We start from the raw sequence: 22,113 nt of genomic DNA on the forward strand, positions 1-22,113 counted from the left end.
GTCATTTTGTGGCATCAAAGCATGTACCCTGCAAATAGCACAAGACCCTCTGCAACAACCGCATAAACCCACTAGACTGTCTGATTTTGATTTGGATCCTGCAATGTTGCGCGCATTGCCGTGCAGAAGACATATGGACATTGCTTCTAAACTTCAAGACTGATAGCAAATTGCATGTACAAAATAGCACGAATGTGTGCACATGCAGATACATATGTGCATCATAAGTACTTACAAATTTCAACTTTTTTTACATGTACATTGTTAGCACAGTCCTGCATGCAATATTAATATATATCTTCTGTGCAGCTCTGCACATGTAGCAAATGCAGGCAGGGCTTAAACTATCTTTTTCATTTCCTGGAGCCCAAGACTCCTCGATACCTCTTGCAGCCTCTGAAGAAAGTCCTGGTTTCCTCCAAACTCTCCTGAAAGTATCCATGCCACCAGATTTAACTGCCCTGCACTGACCAGATTGTGTATCTCTCCTTGAGGACCCCTCAAAACGTCTTAAAACATTGCAAGTAATATTGGAAAACCCACACTAATTTTCAACATAATTTAATTTAGATCTTTAAAACAATCTAATGAACTATATATTCCGTAAACACTCTGCTTTCTTACGTTTGCTGCACACAAGATAAACCAGAAAGACAATGCCAAACTCCAACAAGAATAAAACTGTATCTACCAACATTCCATTTCCTTACTTTGAAGTCTCCTTTTAATCAGAAAAAATAAATAAAAATGAATGCTATTAGAATGGGTTACAACTGCGGTGGGATAATTTTAGCCTCTGTGTCTTTAATAAAATTCTGATTTTCTGCCCACCACGCTGTGGAAAATCTAAATTTTATGTCAAGGTACGGAGGCTAACATTATGCAAGTTTAAAGTCCTGTTAACACATTATCAATTGCGTTTACCACAGGCTTAAAGTAGCAACTTTTAAACATATTCTCATTCGACCAGTCTGCAGCTCTCAAATTTCCTGCATTCCTCCATTCAAAGCGAAAGATTTTGAAGCTGAAGCAACCCACACCAAGTGCACTCCAAACCTACTCACATTCACACTTTCCTTTCTCAACACCTCTTTCATCTATCGTGTCAAAGTTTCAGGTAAAACTGGTTTATGTGGTAACCTGTAGGAAATTAACAACTGTGCCACATCATTTCCCCTCAGACTCTCAGTTCTCCTCTCATATTTCTTCAAACAATTTACCACGCAGTCTTTCATTCAATCTGAAATATTGTCTTTGAAAAAGCCTTTGTTCTCCTTCTAATAATGAAACAAACTCCCTGGGGTTGATAAGCCCTACTTAATACATCCAATGTACTCACATCTGATGTCCTTCTAAAAGACACCAAACACAATAACAACATCAACTTTCAGGAAATCTGCTTTAATGTCAGGTTTAAATTATTACCCCAGTTTTCCACCATGGATAACATTTGTTTTACATCCCATGACAAAGTACACGTAGGCACCATAGGTTTCAGTGCTATGCATGATTTTCCTAACCACCACATTCTGACGTACAGACACCCCGTTTATCAAAGTGTCCTGCCGCTATATCTCACCCATAGGCTTTCACCGTTCTGTATGAGAGTCCATATTTAAACAGTTCTGGTAAATAATTTACTACATCGTTGAAACGGGATTATAATCTCATTGAAAGCACCAACAAACACATTTCTGCCATGCCAATATATATGCTTTCCTAGTTCCCTTTGCCCAGGATTCTGATATAAGTTTAATAACCTCTGCTGAAATACCTGGCATTTCCCTTTGTCTCCTAAAATCCTCAATGCCATCAATGTCAATAGGCCCTGTTCTGTCATACTTTGGAATTCTCCTTGAGGACCCAGAATCAATTAAATGAACCTCGGAATATAAATAGGATAATCTATTCTCATCTCAATCAAGTATGGGGAGCTCAAAGTTACAACCCCTGTCTCCTTGCTTCTGCGCACCTGCACCAGAAGTCTCATCAACATTGAAAATGGAGAAAAAGCATACAATGTTGGTCCTCTCCAATCTTGCCAGAACCCATCTACTCCCTAAGATTTTGGGTCTGGTCTCCAACTGAAAAATATTATCAACTGCAAATTCATTCGATCCGCAAACAGGTCCACTCCGATTGGATCCCATTTCTACTGAATCCTCAGAAATACTTCCCTGTTCAATCTCCAATTACTGGATTTCTTGAAATTTCTCGAGAAATAATCCGCTACACCATCGTTTAGACCAGGAATATGCTCCACCACAACTGAAATCCCTTTTTTCAAACAGTACTCTCAAACATTTTTTGCTATATATGCTATGTCCTTTGATCGAGGTCCACCCATTCTGTTGACATACCTTTCTGCCGACACATTTTCTATGCAGAGCATTACACAGCACTTCATCTTTTCCTGTGTAAAACAGCGTATTGCAAAAGAACCTGGTAACACTTGCAAACAGTTGATATGCAATTTTCTGTCTTGTTGTGTCCACCATCCACCCATGGAGAACTTTCCACATCTCACTCCCCAACCTTCTAAACTCGCATTTAATTATATCAATATCTTTGGGTCCTCCCCGAAAATTGCTCTGCCAATCTAAGCCTCCGCATTCCTGAGCCACCAGCCTATTTCCTCTTTCGACTTCTGATCCAGCACTAATTTCTGAGAGTATGACCTACCCTTTCTTAGACGCCTCATTTACAGTCTCTGTAGGGCCTGATAATGTTATGTTTTGTTATGTTAACCTATTTGTAAAGCGCAACGTATATCCGAAGGTGTCTTGGCACTGATTCAGTATACAACGATAAGCAGAAGGGAGGACCTACTGATTGAAAAGCCAACTTTTCAAAACTTACCTGTACTGGGGTAGGGAAGGTGCTGACCTTAGATTGCGTGGAAGGAGATTCCAATATGTGGCTGCTCTAACCGCAAAGCTGCTCCAACAGTTCCACATCCATCTCTGTGTGATGTAAATAATCTCCTTGTCTTGACCCATTATTAATCTGTCATCTAAATATGCTATCAAATATATAATCAATCTTACTCCTCTCGCCCGCAGACAAGCTGTTACTGGATGAAGCACCTTCCTAAATCCATGGTGCGGATGAGAGTCTGAATGGGAGACACTGGAATTTCCAAAACTTTTCCCATCAATTTGAATTGGACGTAGGTCTGATACGGCTCCCAAATCGGAATTGTTAAATATGAATCCTTCAGATCCAGTTGTGTTAACCAATCTCCTTTCCTTAACATAGCTCTCAAAAGATGGATTCCTTCCATCTTGAAATGATATACAACCCACCCATTTAATTATTTCACAGTTATTACTAGTCTTTTTTCTCTACCAAAAAAATGTTGCTGACAAAGCCCAGAACACCATCTCTCCCTTCCGTTATCGCTTCTTTAAAAGCCAATTCCTCCATCTCTTGTGTCACTAACTGCCTCTCTTCTTTTGAAAATCTTATCTCTTGAGGAGCCCTCCTCTGAAGTCGCCCCTAAGGTAGGCCCTGGACAGTTCCAAGGGTAGGGTGCAGTGTATTTAAAAAGTTGGACATGTACTTTTAAGTTTTATATGTCCTGGTGGTGAAAAACCCTTAAATTTGTCTTTTCCACAGGATAACATTGGAGTTGCCTTATTTTATTCTATGAGTGTAATTTCCAAGTGGGAAGACATCTGGGTCCTGTTTGTTGTCTCTGGAATCCTAATATAAAAGTCTAACTTATGGCAAAGTCAGATTTAAATTACAATTCTGAAAATGCCACTTTTACAAAGTTACAATTTTTTTGCCTTAGTCATTTGGTGCCTGTAGCCTGTCTCTGGTCACATAAGTGGGTGTTGTTGGCAGTTGGGCTTTGTGTATTCCTCTTAGACAGCAACAGGCGAGAACTTTTGTGTGACAGAATGGGCCATCACTGTCAGGATGGGAAGGAGGTGCTGGGCCCAGCCTCATTTACACCTGAATAGGCTGTGTTCTGTCTCCACAAACAAGGGCTGCATATCCCTTATAGCTAGTCTGGAGCCAGGGGCAGGAAGGCAGGGCATCTGTGAACTTCAAAGACATGCCTCTAAATCCTTAATCCCACTACAAATGCACAACTGTGTATAAAAGAAGGACCTCAGACATCACAACTTCAGTACACTTCTGGACCTGTGGATACTCTGACAGGAAGAAGAACTGCTGTTCTGCTTCAAGGACTGCCACTCTGCTGGACTGCTGCTCTAAATGAACTGTTGCTCTGCTGTGCTGATCTGCTGCTGTCTTGCCTGGGTGAGAAGAACTGCCCTGCATCACTTGAACTCAGAACCCAAAGTGATTCAAGGGCTAGCTGGCTGGCCTCCTGATCTGTAGCCACAGGAACATACCACGCTTCTAACAACCTTGCATCAGCTCCTGGAACCTGCCATCTGTGAGTCTACCCTGCCAAGTGGTACCCCCCCCCAGTCAGGGAGCCTTGGTAGTGGGCCTGAGCTGCTTTGCAATCCTCTGTGGATCCAGTGGAACTAATAAATCACCTCTGCTGTGTGGCGCAAACCCGAGCAGAACCGACTCATCTTCGCTGCTGCGTGGATTGGACCCATCACAAAAAAACGCATAGCCGTGGCAGCCCGCATTGTATTGGGAACAGCCGCAGCATGACTCATCCTCTGTGCAAGCCTTGCATCTCTTGTTGACGGCAGCCTCGACGTTGACCCCAGACTCCATATCGCAGCCTCACAGCTCTTCGGAACCAGCGCATCATCCCAACTGCGCACTGCATCTCTGATACCGGATTTAGCATCACAAGCCCCATCGATGGGATCTTCACCATCGAGGCAACAGGACCTTGCACCATCGAGGCAACAGGACCTTGCACCGTAGCCTCGTCGCATCTTGGAACTGATGCATCGCCTCGACTGCGTGATGCATCTTCAATGCAGATCCATGCAATGCTCCGCAAACCATGATTTAAGGTACTCTGTTTAGCGGGCCTAACTGGGTCGCTGTAGCTGGCCTGGGATCCATCACGGTCGGCTTGCACTTGTGACTTTGTCCAGGTCCAGCGCAACAAGATATCCACAACTGGCACTTTGCACCTTTTGGGGTCATTTACTCTAAAACCTTTGAAATTCAATATCTCTGGTTCTACTAACTGGATTTTTGTTGTTGTGGTCTTGTTTTAAAAAAAAAATTTTGCTGTATTGGTGCGGGATCTTTTTGTGTGGTGGTTTTGCAGGTTTAGTGTTTGAAGTGTTGCACAAATACTTTACACATTACCTCTGAATTAGACCTGACTGCTCTGTACCAAGCTACCAGGGGATTGAGCACAGGTTGATTTGGGGTTTGCTTGTGGCTTACCCTGACTAGGATTGTGGTTGCTGATGATCAAGGCTTTACAACCAAGTCCATCAGTAACCCAATTTCTAACAGGTATCCTCAGGTCAATTCGCAGTAGCAGTGCAAGTGCATCAAACCGAATGTAATATGGACGATGGGGGCCTTAATGTAATTTAGAACAGCTCCAAACTGCCCATTAAAGTAAAAATTAAGATTTTTAAAATCTTTTTAATCAAATAAAATATTTAATCTTATGTGTATTTGATTAATGAGTTTGACTGTAGTTTTGTGGATTGTTTTGTGGTTCAGGTTTAGAAGGTGCTTATACTGGGGCCACCTGTTACCACTGATGACTCAGAAGGGGTCCCCGGATTTCAATAATGATTCAGTGGGGTGTCCGGGTTACTGTAATTATTATGTGGTGGTCCACAGAAGTGAAAAAGTTAAGAACCTCTGGCTTATAGGTTGGAACTTTTTAATTCATAATGATTCACCCTTTATTTAAATGTCTATTTTGTTTTAGCCACGGCCTCCTCCACCCCCTCCACCAGACGAAGAAGAGGAAGAAGAAGAGGAGGAAGTGATTGTAATAGCACTGTTTGATTTCAGTGCTACTGAATCACATGATTTGAAGCTGGTGACCGGAGAAGAATATACCATACTTGAAAAGAATGACCATCATTGGTGGAAAGCAAGAGATAAGTATGGGTAAGCAAGCACTCTGTATCACATTTTTAGGTCTCTCCCAGACTGCACATACCCTGTCTCTGTTGTTTCTATTGGTGTATTTGGAGACCTTTCATTCATTACCAATGGTTGGCTTCATTGCACTTATTTGTTTGACTCTTATTGATCAGCTGCTGTAGGCTTCCTTCCTCTTTGTGTGTTTGTCCCTCCCCTGAAGCATGTATGCATGATTTGTGTCCTTCCCCTGTTCATTTTTAGAGCTACTTTTTGTATTTAAACACTTTACGAGAGTGTGTCTTTTTTAGCTGGTCTCTCACTTACTTCTCCCCTTGCGTGTTCCTCACCTGTCCATGTTGGTTTGCCCCCACCATCTGTTCCTCCTCGTGTAGTCCACTGTGATGCTTGCCTCCGACCTTCCTCCCGTTGTCTGCCATGTTGTCTTGCCCCCACCGACCCTCCTCTTGTCAGTGTTGTTGCTTTTTGCACAAAGCCCTTCTTGTTGTCCGCACCTTTGCCTTTAAATTTGTCTGCCATGTTACTTTGATCCCACCATCTCTCCCATTGTTCGCCATGTTATTTTGTCCGTGGTATTGTCTTGATCACAGCCTCCATCCCATTGTCTGTGCTGGCTACTGTGCAACATGGCTTAAAGTAAAGAAAAATAAAACAAAAAGCACTTTGACCGCGTTGCAGCACTAATATTTTCTTTACTTTCAGGCTAAAATTTAGAAAAAAAGTGCTGTGACTCAGCCAGAGCTGTCAGCGTCATGGCCCTTTTTTAGGACAGATGAGGCCATAAAGAAGGATGAGGGAGGGAGGGATGGGGGCAGGCACAGACAAATCAGGAGAAGTGGCAAGGATGGAGCAAGCAACAAGGTTGTGAATGGGATGGGCGGAATGGGCACATGTAACAAGCTTACGGGGTCTGAGGGATGGGGGCAGGTAACAAGAAGCACAAGAGGATGTGTTAGGGACGGAGAGTGGTAGAGAGGCCCAGCAGACTCTTGCAATCTTATGTAGCACCAAGTTAATAACAAAAAAAGTACCACTGCAAGCACATGGCCAGTGGAAGGACACTGGCTGCAGACAGGAAGCTGTAATTGGTGCATGCTTCATGGAAGACAGGAAGATACAAAGTGGAAGTGGGAGTCACCGACTAATGAGAAACAAGTAAATGAGAGTGATGTCAAAGCCAACCAATGGTAAGTAAGTGGTGTGTGCTAAGCCTGTTTTAAGCTTTTGTTTTTTTGTTTACAGAAGACTTTGCAATGACAGAGTAGGCGATATCTCAGGCGAAATCTAAAAACGCAGGCCGCTTTTCTCAAAAATAAACAAGACTGAGGCATTTCCTAACTCTTCTTGAATTGTGTGTGGAAGTACCAGTGCAGCAGCATGATCTCAGTGGAGCTGATCTTATCTCTTCCCAGGAATGCAGAGCAAATGGTGTTCTGCTGGCCCTCTCTGGGAACAGTAAGAGGGGAATGCAGCTTTCACATTAAGTAGCTGGATGTGTTCCTAGGTCAGGGCAGATGTTATGCTCCCTAGCAAAATAGGAAGTTGTGTTTTGCATAAGCAAGCTGATGTAAGTACCTAAAGACTAATTCTGTGATGTACTTTGTCACTATAAATGTGCTTGGAGGGAGCAAATCGGAGAGTTGGATGGGACTTTGGGGAAAGACACATGCACTCTGATAGAGAGCTGGAAAATAAATAAAAAGTAGTTCCCTAAAAGGGAGCAATGGGTGTAAACAAGTCAGGCACTCAAATTGCAATCAAATGGATGATAAAGAGGTTATGGTCCAGGGGACGGATGAAGACCAGAAGGAAAGACAAACAATTGAATAAGAAGCAAGCAAATGAGAGTCCCAATAAAGCCAACCAGTGGTAAGCAATGGGCAGGCTGTTAGCCCACTTTAATTTCATAATAGGTCTTTCATAACTAGACGCCTTCTGCTCAGTGTGACCAAAAAAGGAGTTGCTAACCATGAGCGTTAATGCCTAATATAGTTCTCTGCGCCACTCAAGGAGTCTTGTGAAGGCAGGTCATATACCTTCACACCAAATGGAGGCTGCCAGAACTTTCCTTGAACATAGAACGAACCCCCAGGCCAAGGACTGTGTGATGGAGATGATGGAGACCTGAGCCCTTCTGGAATTGATTCTGGCTGTAGGGATGACCTCCTCGATGAACATTTAGAGGCAACAAGTTAACTGTGATAACGTTGGAAGTGTTCTCTCCCTTCTTCTCCCCCTTGGTTCTTCTTTTTTATATGGTATTCTTGGAGAACTAGAGATTACAGAAGTGACTGTAGTGAAGTTACAAGACAGTGGTTTTGCATGTTCATTTGTACTCTTATTTCTAAATTAGCCTGTGTTCCCTTTGTTGTCGTACTCACTATACAACTGTGCACCAAAATCAGCATTTCAGCTATCAGGGTAAACCTCTACGGTACTTTACCCAATTCTTCATGGTAGTTTACCAAATTCTCCATGATGTATAACACATGTCCATTATCGAGGACTCATATTCTGCCACAGCACATAAAATATGATCAACAATTGTGAATGAAAACATAATTATAATGATGAAAAAGAATGCAATGTGTAGGTTGACTTCTTGTTGTAGTTGATCATGTGTCACTTGAGTTTAATTTGAAATATGAATATATGATCTGGGAAACGTATTGCATCTAGACTTGTTTCTAAATTGACCAGGTAGTACATTAATCTCTCCTTTTAAACTTTTGGGTGTTTTTCTATTGAAAGGTTTGCTATCCAGTGCCAGCAGGGTTACTGAGTGGCTTTGTATGTAGGTACACATGAACGTTCAAGGCCTCTAATTTGTCTGTCGGTCCCTACGTGGCTGTGTATGAAAAGATTCTTTGAAACCATTGGCCCAGACCTAACAGTTTGCAAATCAAACCCTCCTGCAGAGTAAATCCACTATATTGTATGCGCTAAGAAGAAACTTGTTGGGTTCTGTAAGTGTTTGACACTGCTTTCACTTCTTTTGATGATTCAGCGACTCCTTGTGACCAAGGTAAAGATGTGATGAAAAGCAGCTTGTTGTGGCAGAAGAGATCATAGGGGGATAGACAAACACTCATGTTCACACGGCTCCTTAACCCAGATGGCTTATCAGGAGCACAAAAAAAGAACATATGGCGTGTGATCAGGTCAGAGCTCTTCTACAACTCACCGTCAACCCTCATTGCCTAAGAGGCCACAGTCCAGCTTATCAAACAGTGATGGGAATACGGTAACTTGGGTGGAGTTTCCCAGGCCCCATGGTCGGATCTGTTCCCTTGCACTCCCCTTGCTTCAGACCTGGCGTTTTTACCCGATCATTAAGGTACTGTTGCATCAAGGTATCGGGTGTCTCTTAAAATATGTTATCGAAGTTTTTCTTCCTTCTATGTAAGGGGTTGGTTGGTCCTATTGGTTATTTCTTTCAGAACCGCACTAATGTAATCTAGGCTAACTCGGGCAGCTTGTCTACCTTGACGTTTTTTTTTCCAGGTTCAACATCACGTCATGAATAAACTTTGCCAAAAGTCTGTTTAAAATACATTGAGAGGCACAGAATCAATGAATCAAAACCACTAGACCAATCAGATTCCTTTGCGTAGCCTATTAATGTATGTGGAAATCAGAAACCGCAGAGCATTATTGTCAATGACGGAGACCTCTCATTCCCTCTTATCGAGCACATATAAAAATGAAGTCCTTTCTGAATATAATACTTCACTAAAATAACATGCACACCTAGTGCATGTACTTTTTCAGTAAATTGAAACCACATTAATTTCATTCATAGATGAGTCCTACACAGGTGAACGCATTTTTAATAAACATGAGACCAAAATTAAAATGTGATGCCTTTAGAATAAGCAGTCAACTTAAAAAAAAAAAAAACCCAGGGCATGGTATTTTTGTCTGATCTCCAGCACGAAAACAAACCAAGCCAGAGGGGTTCTGTCTACTAAGCACAGTCACATATGTGTTCAACTTTCACAGTCTGTGTCATGTGAATTCACATTCCTATATTTTAACTTCCCTCACCCCCACATAATGGATCATAACAAATTATTCCTAATCGACAACTAACTCAAGAATCGTTTTAGGCAGAATTATTTGAGTTCAAAGTAAAAATACATATCATGTATTTACAATAGAGACTATCTGTTGATGTCTGTGCCCAAGATTTATAAAAATGGAAAACTTTCAACAAGCACTTTCAGGACGCTTTTATATGTAACAACGTGCACAAAATGACCATGTTTACATTTAGGAATACATTTGTGAAATGTATAAGTTTCTATCAAATGATTTGGTAACCGGCAAGCTGGCGGGCTGTTTTTTCCACAGTACATTCATAAGCCCCCATCTCCAATAGCATGACTCTAATCCTTTTCATTATATTAATTTTTTTATTTACTTACTCTTGATCTGGAATGCAGATTTCTATTTTCAAGTCGGCCCCAGAGATCTGCGCTCGAAGAGCCAGAGTCACTCGCCCAGCACAGTAGGCCCATCTTTGAATCCCAAGCGGTCACTCAGGACTCGGGACCCAGGAGCCAGCACCAGCAAAAGGCGGGAAAAGTCAGAAGTCCAGAAACCTCAGAATACTAACCCGGCTGTCCCTTGAGCCTTTTAGGCGTGTCCTCTTGACACACCCCTTCAGCTCAAGTTGGTGCATGAAATGGGGTATTTCTTTGGGCAGCAAGGAGCAGAGTTGAGCCATGAACCTGTCCACACACAATGGGGACCTACCTATTGTCTCTTGTAAGCGTTTCACTTTCGCCACAAGGCACCATTCAGTGCATACTTGCAAACATTGTGATAAGGGTCTGTAACATAAAGGCACTGTCCTCTGAGGCAAGATTACAGGCTCAGCCGCCATGGACAGGCCATGATTTTAAATCCTTTTCAGGTCAAGCAAGGCTATTAACTGATCACGCTGCTAGGGCCGATGCTCATTCCTTGTGTGTCTCAGAGGGACAGATTTGAAACTATCAAATACACATTCACAATTTAAGTCTGAACAGTGTCTGCAGGTAGCCTTCCCTGCAGTCTGAAATAGAGACTATTAAAAGTTGCAAGTTGAGCTGAACGGAAGTCTGCTTGACTTTGCTGACTCATCTGAAAAGCACTGTAATTTGACAAACGTAAGATGCTAACTCTTGTCCATACAGACAAGAAATAAAACCAGTAATTCCTTACAATGCGATGTTGTGTTGCTAATGAAATCTCTGTTGCTTCGATCGTACTCATTATTTAGCAACAATTACTTCTTCAGACACATATGCTATGTAAAGCTTTCCTGCACGCGATAGGCTTCAGATCTCTTTGTTTGGACTCCATTGTGCAAGACCTGTAAAAGAAACACATCCGCCTGGCCACCTGGACCTCTGTTAGATACTCTAATTGGATTGTAGCTATCCACTACTTAACAGTAGCCGATCACTACAGCCTTCCCTACAGTGCTCCCAGTGTGGCTTGTGAAGCGTGTGTAGTGGTGCTATCAAATCTGAAATACAACAAAACCTTTAAAATAAACTAACTTATCACACTCTTTGGACAACCCTCTGATGTGAAAACATTGTCAAGGAGACTCCTTCCCTCAGGGGCGATAGGGCTGCTACATCCTAATGGCATACCAGTGAAATTGCTACATTTGAGATCTGTCTGGAATTAAAGTACTAAGCTTATCTATTCCTCCAAATGTTACTGAAGAAATTCCCATGTGAAAGTGCTTCTTTTGAATAATTGTCCTCCTATAATTTAATGGACTTGAACATTCATCAGCTTTTGAGACCCCTACCCACCCATCCATGCTGCCAACAATACATGCCTTCTCTAGGTGACCTACCTTTTCCCAGTCTGTTCTCAGTCCCTGCCAGTGACAGCAAGAGTAGAGCTGGGCTTTCCACCCCTTTCTGCTGGATTTATCTTTCTTTAGCAGTGTTACTCAAGTCCTTCCGGGGTGTGGAAGTGCACCCTCTTAACCCTTTTGCACTAGCATTCTTCTTCTGACACTGCAAGCACATTCTTGCTGCAAACCTGCAAAATGCAACACCCAGTCCTTGAACAGAGGTGGAGTGTGGTATTGTTTGAGTTTATCAAGCATACAGTAAAAATCAAAGAAAATACCCTCTTGCCTCTTAAGGTGCTCGGTCCCCAAATCTATGTAAAAAAAAAAGGAATGCCGAGGAGTGAAATAAATGGTACTGTCCAAACTATGTGCAGGTAACTTATATTACTGGATATCATTCCTTCCTGTAATGATTATTGGCTATAAATCCTCAATAACTATAAATACATTGATTTCCTACTGTGTGTGCCTACACAGATATATGAAAACGGTTAGAAGGGGTTGAGGGACAGGTGGCTGTATTGTGTTTAAGTAAAGGGAACTATTGAAACTAAAACTAGGTTCTCCATTTTTGAAAATGTGTCATCCCACTTGAATAAGGACACTGTTGATTAGTAACTGGTCTTTTGTAATGAGAATGAATGCTTTATACAATCGTAATTTGATTTGCAGTTATGCTGTGCCCGTTCATGAAAACATAGAAGACATAGTTATGTTTCTGTTCTATAGACAATTACGTGTATTTATTCTTTTTCAGAATGGAAGGATATATTCCAAGTAATTATGTAACAGAGAAAAAATCAAACAACCTAGACCAATATCCGTGAGTACATTATTGCTTGTGTAACCATTCTAAGTCCAGCTTTTGCAGGCCACTCCATTTGTAACTTCAGCAAAGCAATTGGCCATATAGAAAACTGTATTATTATTCTTCATTAGTTTTTTTCATCAAGAACCCTGCATTGCTTAAAGAGAAGAAAACCATAACAGTATTAAAGAAGTGTTACTTGAATGACATTGCACCAAGAACAATCATCTCACAGTTAACCATGCTAGGCCTGATTCAGAAAGAGCCGCCACACTTGTGGTGGAGGCCTCGCAGTCGTGGGGGCGTCTCCGCACTTGTGGCGGAGGCCTCGCAGTCATGGGGGAGTCTCCGCACTTGTGGCGGAGGCCTGGCAGTCGCTGGGGAGTCTCCGCACTTGTGGCGGAGGTCTCGCAGTCGCGGGGGAGTCTCCGCACTTGTGGAGTAGGCCTCGCAGTCGCGGTGGATTCTCCGCACTTGTGGCGGAGGCCTCGCAGTCGTGGGGGAGTCTCCGCTTTTGGGCTGGAACTCACAATGTGAATTCTCATTGCAGCGATTGCGCCCCTCGTACAGATACTCCCCCACGACAGCGGACCTTCTCCACAAATGTGGAGGCCCTTTCTGAATCAGGCCCACAGTGTATAAGGTGCCAATGTTGTTCTTCAAGCAACTTTCAGAAATATTGTTCGATGTTCTGAAGCACATATATAAGTAAGTAACATATAGTATATATCTAAATCAAGTTTTGGTTCACAGGTCTAGAACATAGATGTTATGAGTGATTTATGAGTCATAACTCAGACAGCATCCTTGAATGACTTTTTCCACTGATCAGTTAATTGTTAGATGCCCTGTATCAGGAGATGCTGTAGATGGCGCACTGCCTTTACTCAAATTACTGATTTATCAAGTGTGAAGCACATGGATACATCCAATAGTATATCTCCTAGAAAAATATTTAATCTTGGTGCTACAGCAGTGTAGTACAGGTTGTAATAATTTGTTATGGCAGCTCGATTTTAAATACAATGGGTGAGCAGCAGGAGAGGCAGACAGAAGCAAGAAGCGAAACAAAAACAAGTAAGAATAATTACATCAGTCACTGGTGACCCAAAATGGAGCATGCTTTGGAAGCCACAGCCAGACATAATGATAAGAAGAAGGGAGAAATGTTAGATTGCAGGAGGTGTGAGCAACGAGTGGACGGTGAAAGAACATATAGGAAAAACACACATTGAGGAGACCTCAGGAGGATTGGGGATACAGTGGAAAAGGGGTGAAAAGTAGTGCAACACCTCGGATATCTTCTTTGTAAAAAAGGGATAGACTTCAAGAAGACCACAGAAGGGTTGTGGGATGATAAGTGAAAGAAGGAAGAATAGAACAGGGGGTACAAGGAGTGTCCCCATAAAGAAATGAAAGTCTACGAGTTCAACAACCATGAGCCTGAATTGATGACATTCATAAATCATTGAGTCAGTACCTCTGCCCAGCCCTAATCTACCCCTCCCCCGCCAACCACGAGAAGTGTCCTTTTTGAGTTCATCAACTGATGAGGCGTCACAAGGTCTGCAACTGCTGGTCTACATGCTGCTTATTAAGCAAGCTGACTGTACACCTGACGGCCGGTCCACTGACCGGGATAGTTTAAGGCTTTGGGTGGCATTGGTACTGCAACTAAGGCCTGTCTTCAAATTATATGGACCGGCCCTATTTTTTGATTTTGTTTTAGGCACTTTGTATTTCCATGGAAGCATACTGAGGGAACTGGGCACCAGTGACAGGAGGCCAGGTATACTTTTTTTGGGTGGTCAGCATCATCATAGTCGCCATGTTAAATATGGCTGTCCTACAACACCTCTATGTGTCACATGTTTTTCATATCTAAAAGGATAACTGGGTGGGTGAGTGAATACTGAGGCCATGTTTTAAATATTTTGTACATTGGCTAAGTACCAACTAGAAAATTTTCTCCATTTAGGGGTTTTGATCGACACAACATGCTTGAACTATTCTTTTGATGTAAATAATATTATGTGAAATCTAATAGTGATAAACAAATACTGTGCAGATTTCACCCATATAAAAGTCTTACATTTTATACCGTTATATCACATCTAAGTACAAATGATTGGAAAAGCTTTGCTGTTGCACTATTTTATTAATGTTCTTCTTTTCATGTTTTTTCCATTTTATCAGATGGTATTGCAGAAATATTATTAGGAGTAAGGCAGAACAACTTCTTAAAAATGAGGTGAGTTTTGCGCATATTAAAATACTCATATATTGATGCAGTGATATGAAAGGTATATGTAAATTTAGGAAGGTTAAATCTAAAAAGAAGGAAAATATTACTCCTAAAATTCTGTCAACATTTTCAACTATGGAATCACTTGTCTTACATAGTGGTAGGACCAAGAACTGTGTCATTGTAGTTTTAAATCGCGGTGCTGGGCATAATATTATATTTTCTACTCGCCCAGATTTGAGCTTGTGATCCTCCTGTTGTAAATCCCTAAATTTCTTTTTTACCACATTCTGGATAGAATGTAAACATGCGCCCCAGTTCTGTTTATGTACAGCACATACTTTTCATTTCTTGGTGCATGGACCTGTGTGTACATAGCCCCAGGATAGACAGATCCATGCCAGATGGGAAAACCACTGACTAGGTTCATGAGTTACGGTAGATGCATTGCATGTAAATGTATCTTGAGGTTCCCTGAACATCCGTCGTGGATTAGGTGGACATTCGTTGGATACCTCTGACCTAGGATTAGGAAGTGCAGATTTGGAAGTGGCAGGTAAATTCCCCTCAAACAATGTCGTCTTGTGAGTACAATACTTTGACTACTGGCCATTCATTCAGGAATCATCCTCCGTGAATGAAGGAGAGTTCACCAAAAGACCACGAATTAAGATTACAGAAGCCTACCAACGATACACAACACCTCTGCTTTCATAGAAAACATCATCCATCCTTAAAATAGTTTCTTCAGAGCCTTATGACTTGCTCACCCTAGGACAGGCTTCTCCAGTGAGTATTTCATGATCTACTGGAAGCGTTTCAGCTACTTGTAAGGATCTCTCTGCTCATAAACCCATGTCTGGAGATAAACGGTTACATTTCAGATTGAACTTAAAAAATGGTTGCATTTCAGATTGAATTTCCAATTCAAGCTTTCTAACCATTGAGTTTGGTAACAATTCTTTCAGTGCCAGTAAAATCTTCAGGATGGACGTATGCTTTACAAATGCACATGTTTTATTATACTTAAAGCTAATATGTGAGTGATAAATCATGCCGTACTAGGGAGAATTATTATTACCTTGGTACCAGGGACATTACGCTTTGGCTGCTATGTATTAACCATGCAGGGCCATTGCAAATTGATAAAGACTTTTTTAGATTACTTCTGGTAGACCTGCCTGATGCATTGATGTGATCATTGCTGATAGACTTGAATGGCACGGCCACCTATGTAATCTTGTGTGATGTGGTCACTATTACAGCACTAATATTAGTAGATCTGGAAGATTTTTATTGAAAATAAGTAGCTCTCACTACATAAAAGGTTGGAGACACCTGCTCTAGGGACATTTCTCAGGTCTGAGGTTAAAAGGCATGCTACTTGTCTTACAAATGCTTCTTTAATACATTGGTTTCTGTAATCCCTGTATAAAAGGCAGTCTCAAATTTATTTATAATCGGCTACTTGTGATGCACCCAGTTACCATTTAGAAAGAAATGACATCAGAACTGGACTATTATAAGCTATTACAGTCGCACTCTGATGTCACAATGCCTGCTGCCAGCAGCTGAGGTGAAAGGCTGGTCAGATTACAGAGCATAATTAAAGCAGCTGTTTAAAGCAGCAAAAACGGAACGTTGCTTTTCTTTCTTCTGCTATATTTTAATAGCTTAAAAAGACAAGCAGAGAGAATATGTTTATTTTTTGCACTCCTTAGATTGAGAAAAGCTGGCATCTTTCTGCATGTTTCTACACATTCGAAGCTAGTGCAGTTTTTTTTTCTTCTTAAACTTGCATTGAACTATTTCTAATATTTGTTTGCAATGAATATCAAATATGTTTTTGATGTGTTTAATTTTACACTAGAGGTTTTATTTTTATTCTTCATGTTTTCAAACATGCTCGCTCTTTCATATGAAATAGCTAGGCACCCCGGTTTTAATTGGTTGTGGGAAAGGTGATGGTGCGACCATGTATTATGGGATAAAGTACAGTGGCATACATAATAAGGATATTGTAAGTCTCTTCAAAGTGTCAAAACCTTATAAAGGAACTTAACCTTTGGCCTCGTTCCACTCTTTGGTTATGGAACTCCTCGGTGACTTGTAATATATTTATAATGTATGACGGGGTATATTATTCCTTGTATAATGATACTAATAATGGGGCTCTTTTATATAGCTCCTCATTCCACACTTCTCAGTTTAATGGTGCTAAATTTACCAATGTCAGAATGATGGAAGCCCGAGTTGGCCTTTTCAAAATTCAGACTCATGGCGAGTAGATCACAGCAGCTTTGAGCATTAGCTCAATAAGCCATCTTGCTGTCTGACCTAAGTATGACACCTGGAACGTGTGCTCTGAAAGATGTAAACACCTCCTATTTTATTTAATCTGAGTTATCTATTCTGCTAATTTGTGGAGTGGTGGGTAACAAGCCTATCACCAAGCCCTCACACCTGTGCAGCAGTAACAAGGCTCCCTGACAGGCCTTAAAGACAGCTCACAAAGTTATCAATCCTGTGTTTGCTCTACATTCAGCCTGTAAAGCTGGCCCAATACAAGTGTCGTGGTCAAGCCAATGACTATTGTTCGCAAACTGGCAAGCTGTGTTTTCAGATCAGACACTAGGGTGTCCTAGACAAAGTCTGCTGCAGTACGACCGCCTTGAAAGGTGATTGGTAGCATCCAAGAGAAAGGATGGAATGTGGTGCAATATCTTTAACTGGGAGTGTCAGCAATAAACAATCATATTTACTTGGGCGTTGAACTGTTCCATGAAACCGGCATAAGCTGACGCAGACCCAGGAGTAGGCTCCTATTCAGTCTTTGACATCCTTGACTTTTCTGAGGCAAGGTGTGCAAGTGGATGGATGTGTGGAAATGCAGTTTATTGTATGGTGCCGTTATGTTACCTCACCATGTAATACACTAACAAACCTGTCTTGAGGCCAGTCAGGCTAGTTTGTAAAACCTATGCGCAACCCTCGGTAGCTGTGGCTTTGAGCAGTCAGGCTTAAACAATAGAAAAAATGTGAAGCATTTAGGAGTACCAAAACAATCGAATAAGAAAGAAACGCAACACAAAGGAAATCCAACGGCAATTTATAAAAATAGATCTTATTTATATGAATTTTTTTTTTGCATTTTTTTTTAAATCTCTTTATTGAAACAAAAACAAGCTTCAGTACATTACCGGGCAATAATGGCATATTTGAAGAGTCAAGCAATACAGGGTTCCCAATGCGCAACATGCACCCCAACATAGGCGGCCATATTACAACAGCAATCTTCTCTTGTCGTAAGTCCCTGCAGCAGCTCTCCTGCATCGATGCGTCCCACTCCCAACTGCCTTTCAGTCATACATTTATATGAATTTTTAGACACCAAAACACACAAAATTCACCAATTATTATGCCAATCGTAACTCACTGGATTTTTACTCTAACCGTGAACACACATTGGCAACTACTACAGTTGACTGTTACTTTGAAACTCTGGAAAACCTTTGCAAAGTTGTAATCAGTTACTCCGGCCGGCTTTGGGTGACTCCCTCCAGCAGGGAGCAAGTCACAAAGGCCAGTTAGGCCTAACAGGATAGTTACCTTTCAGTCAAAGCAGTCTCCAGAATAGTTCCAGGCTCTATGGGCAAACCGCCATATACATCAATGAAGTGGTTCTAATGAAAGGGATACAAAATGTTGAGCATGATGTGGATGCTGATCCATTCCACATAGTTTGCTGGGGCCACCCTTCCGCCCACAAACATGATGGGGTGACTTTGGCCACAGAGTTCAGATGAAGTTCAGCCAAAAATAAGTTGCCACTGGTCATAGTGAATGAGGCAGTTCCCTTTAGCTGAGGCCAGTATCCGTCTTGGGCAACCAAACTGCACTCTGATCACTCTCCCTTGTCCAGCAGACTTTGGGTCAAAGTTTGAGTGTCGGAGCTTGGTCTCTCAGACTGAGCTTCAGTAGTCAGTGGCGATCAAGCAATTGTGGCTACCAAGTCACCATAAGGAACACTTTAAATTACAGGCTCCGGGTACCATCTTTTAGGGACTTATAAGTGATGTAACTTATGCCACTTAGGTATAAGCCATGTAAACAAACACTTTGAATGTCTTAACACTGGTACTGAGGTCTGGTTAGCAGGCCTCAGGGCACTCTCAGAGTCGAGAAACAGCAGCAATAGTCCAAACCTTGGCAGCTGATCATGCAAAAAGAGGCATTTCCAAAAAGTGGAGACTCAGACATTCTTTTGCTATCCCTGTGGCCTTTAGAAGCCACCTTTCCTGATCAGTTCATCTAATTCTTATTTAAAAGCTCACACCAACCACAGAATTCTTTGCCTTTTAGACTTTACCCCCAGTTAAGATCAATCTGGTTCTGGTAATGATTTCCCAGCTGCTAATCTTTATACTAGTTTAGAAACTAAGACTGAAGACAAGCCATCTTGCTGCCTTTATCAATTGTACAACCACAGAATGTCTTGCAGCCTCACAGAATTCCCTATCCAAGATCACACCTGATTATGGACTTGAGGCTCTATCCCCTTCACGTTTTCCACTGCTTCTGCAGACAAGAAACCCAAATGATTCTTAAATCTGTTTACTACTGAGTTCGAGTTTATACCCATGTTTGTGTCCATGCCCACAAACCTTTTACTCTCACTTTGTAAAAAAACATGGCCTAGGATCTGAAAGCCACCATGGACAGGAATGGCATTGCTGGCATCCCTGGTCAATCTGGCCTATGAACTTGGATTAACACTAATGACATTAACAGAAATGAGAAACTTATGAGTGGGTATGGATTCCAGCTTTTTCCTGGTCCCACAAGTAAACAAAGTCATGCGAGGCACCTCACCTTCTACATCATGTGAAGCATAAGAGGAATGTTCCCACATCCAGGATTTCTACATCAGCTCGAAGTGACCACATCCCTTGTTTGACAGGTCTTGACTATACAAATAGACTCCTTCAGAAGATCTCACTCTCATTACAGCAGTGATTACAAAGAATCCAGAAGTCCATGGAAAAACAAATGCTACACATTTATTTATGTGAAAACATTTCATCAGTACTAGAAGCAATCCATTGGCTTCCTGTTGCTAAAGTTCACCATTCTAGTCCCTGTGAATCACCCATGGGATAGTCAGTGGCACAGGCTCAGCCTTCATCCAAGTAAATCTCAAAAGATACTTAAAGAAGAGAACACTATGATGCAGGCTGGCACACAACAGTTAGCCATCCCTACATCTAAGAAGAAATTTACCTGTGGGACAACCATGTTTGTTGTAAGGTGCAGCTTCTCTCTTCAGGTGAAGATAAAAACCTTCATGGAAATCAGTAAGGCTGTGAAGACCTGTTTCTTTTGAAATATGATGGCAAATTGACCAGATCTGACAAAGAGGGAGAAACAATGGTACCCTATTCTGCGTTGGGTGCTCTTTGTAGGACATATTCTATGGCAGCAGTATAACTTCTCAAGCACACAGTGATCTTCTATCCTGATATATACTTCTAGTGCAGATTTCTCACCTTATCACCCAGGTGCCAGACTGGATCCAGAGAATTTTACATCAAGGCTTCCGCACACTGATGATGGTGTTGTGTGACTCTGTGCTGACTCCACGCCACCCCGAAAGTTACAGAACACAGCCACATATGACCGCCACCCCGTGCACTGACATCAGTGCCATTCTTTCTGTGCCTTCAAATGCATTCTAATTGAACTGTGTGCTAGGAAAAGATGTCTTCACTGAAAACAACAGGGTTCAAGTCTGGGTGCGACTGCAGGAAGCAGATGTCGGTCACAGACCCGCATGAGGTGTGCCTTTAGTGCCTGGACTCCAGAGATGACTCGAAGTTTTGTGATAAATGCACCCTACTGCACTCAAAGGCTATTGGAGAACAGAAGGTGAAGCTGTACGCCACTGAACAAAAGAAAAACTGCATTCTTCATACAGGTCCCATTACTCCTCTATCTCAGGGTACCTGTCCTATTCACTAAACTGATGCGTCAACTGTTCTGCTTTCAGCTGAAAATCTTTGGGTAGGTCGAAGTGAAAGCATGAGAAAGTGAAGTGAACTCAACCACCTCCCACCACTCTTGACTCCAAAGAGGTGATGCAATGCATAAAGATGCACTACTGGCTTTCCATGGCGTGCCTTCAAGCCCCATGGAACCACATGGGCCTCCAATCATGTTGCCTTAGGCAGGTTAGTTTCTGGCGCTGTCTGTTCCCTTGGGACCTATTATCGGGCCTGTACCAACTTCAGGACAGCCTTTCACTCCAGCCCCTAGAGTTGATGATCTTATGCTGATGTGCTTGTATGACCTGAACCAATATCACCTTGAGGATGACCAATGTTGCACTGTGAAATTATTAATGAGCAACCAGCTGTCATGCAGCCTGACTCTAACCCAAGGCCTCTGCCTCATCTCAACTATTAGCAGAGGCTCCATTTTCATTTTGGTTCTGAATCTGATCCTGTGCTACTGAAAGGAGCGCCCCACGATGCTCATGATGATGGTGATGGAGATAGCTTGCTTCTCTCATTATACTGATGATCTCTTATACCTTGATTTACAAAATGCCAACAAACTTGATATCTTCCATGTGACAGATCTTGACTCACCACATGGGCCACCAATGCAAGAAAGTGCCTCTTTTGTAAGGGTGGTTTGAAGGGCAACCAAAGTACTAAATTTATATAGGTGCCCTTCATTGAGGCTTAACCAACTGCTTTGAGAGACATTTTGCAGCCTGGGCCAACAACATCTGAGCCCCTGCACCCATTTAATGATGCCCTCACAGATACTGATGGCTCCATGGTCAAAATCATGTTCTTGCCCACCTGTTAGCCAGCAGGTGGCCAGGCGACAAAGGCCAGCATCCAATGACCCAATTTTCTCACCAAGGATGGTGCCCTGTAGAGTGTCATAGTGCAGGCCTCGACTAGTATGGTGGATCCCAATTCAGTTCTGACCAATACCTCGACTAGAGATTCCAAAACGATTGATCAATCAATCAATCAATCAATCAGGCATTTGTAGAGTGCACTACTCACCCCTGAGGGTCTCAAGGGGAGGGGGTGGGTAGCTGCTGGTCGAACAGCCAGGTCTTGAGGAGTCTACTGAAGGTCAGCAGGTCCTGGGTCTGGCATAGGT

The 22,113-nt window shown here is 42.1% G+C and overlaps 1 protein-coding gene across 3 annotated transcripts in view; it reads left to right on the forward strand.

Moving 5' to 3' along the window:
* The window catches only part of TEC (tec protein tyrosine kinase), a 550,450-nt gene that overhangs the window by 416,672 nt on the left and 111,665 nt on the right, over positions 1 to 22,113 (forward strand). For all 3 annotated transcript variants that reach the window (XM_085642140.1, XM_085642143.1, XM_085642141.1), the window contains 3 exons: positions 5,843 to 6,027; positions 12,639 to 12,704; positions 14,886 to 14,940. In XM_085642140.1, the coding sequence (XP_085498266.1) occupies positions 5,843 to 6,027; positions 12,639 to 12,704; positions 14,886 to 14,940 (306 nt within the window). The remainder of the gene's footprint in view (positions 1 to 5,842; positions 6,028 to 12,638; positions 12,705 to 14,885; positions 14,941 to 22,113) is intronic.

Source organism: Triturus cristatus, chromosome 2_2 (genome assembly GCF_964204655.1).
Source record: "Triturus cristatus chromosome 2_2, aTriCri1.1, whole genome shotgun sequence".
Taxonomy (NCBI): domain Eukaryota; kingdom Metazoa; phylum Chordata; class Amphibia; order Caudata; family Salamandridae; genus Triturus; species Triturus cristatus.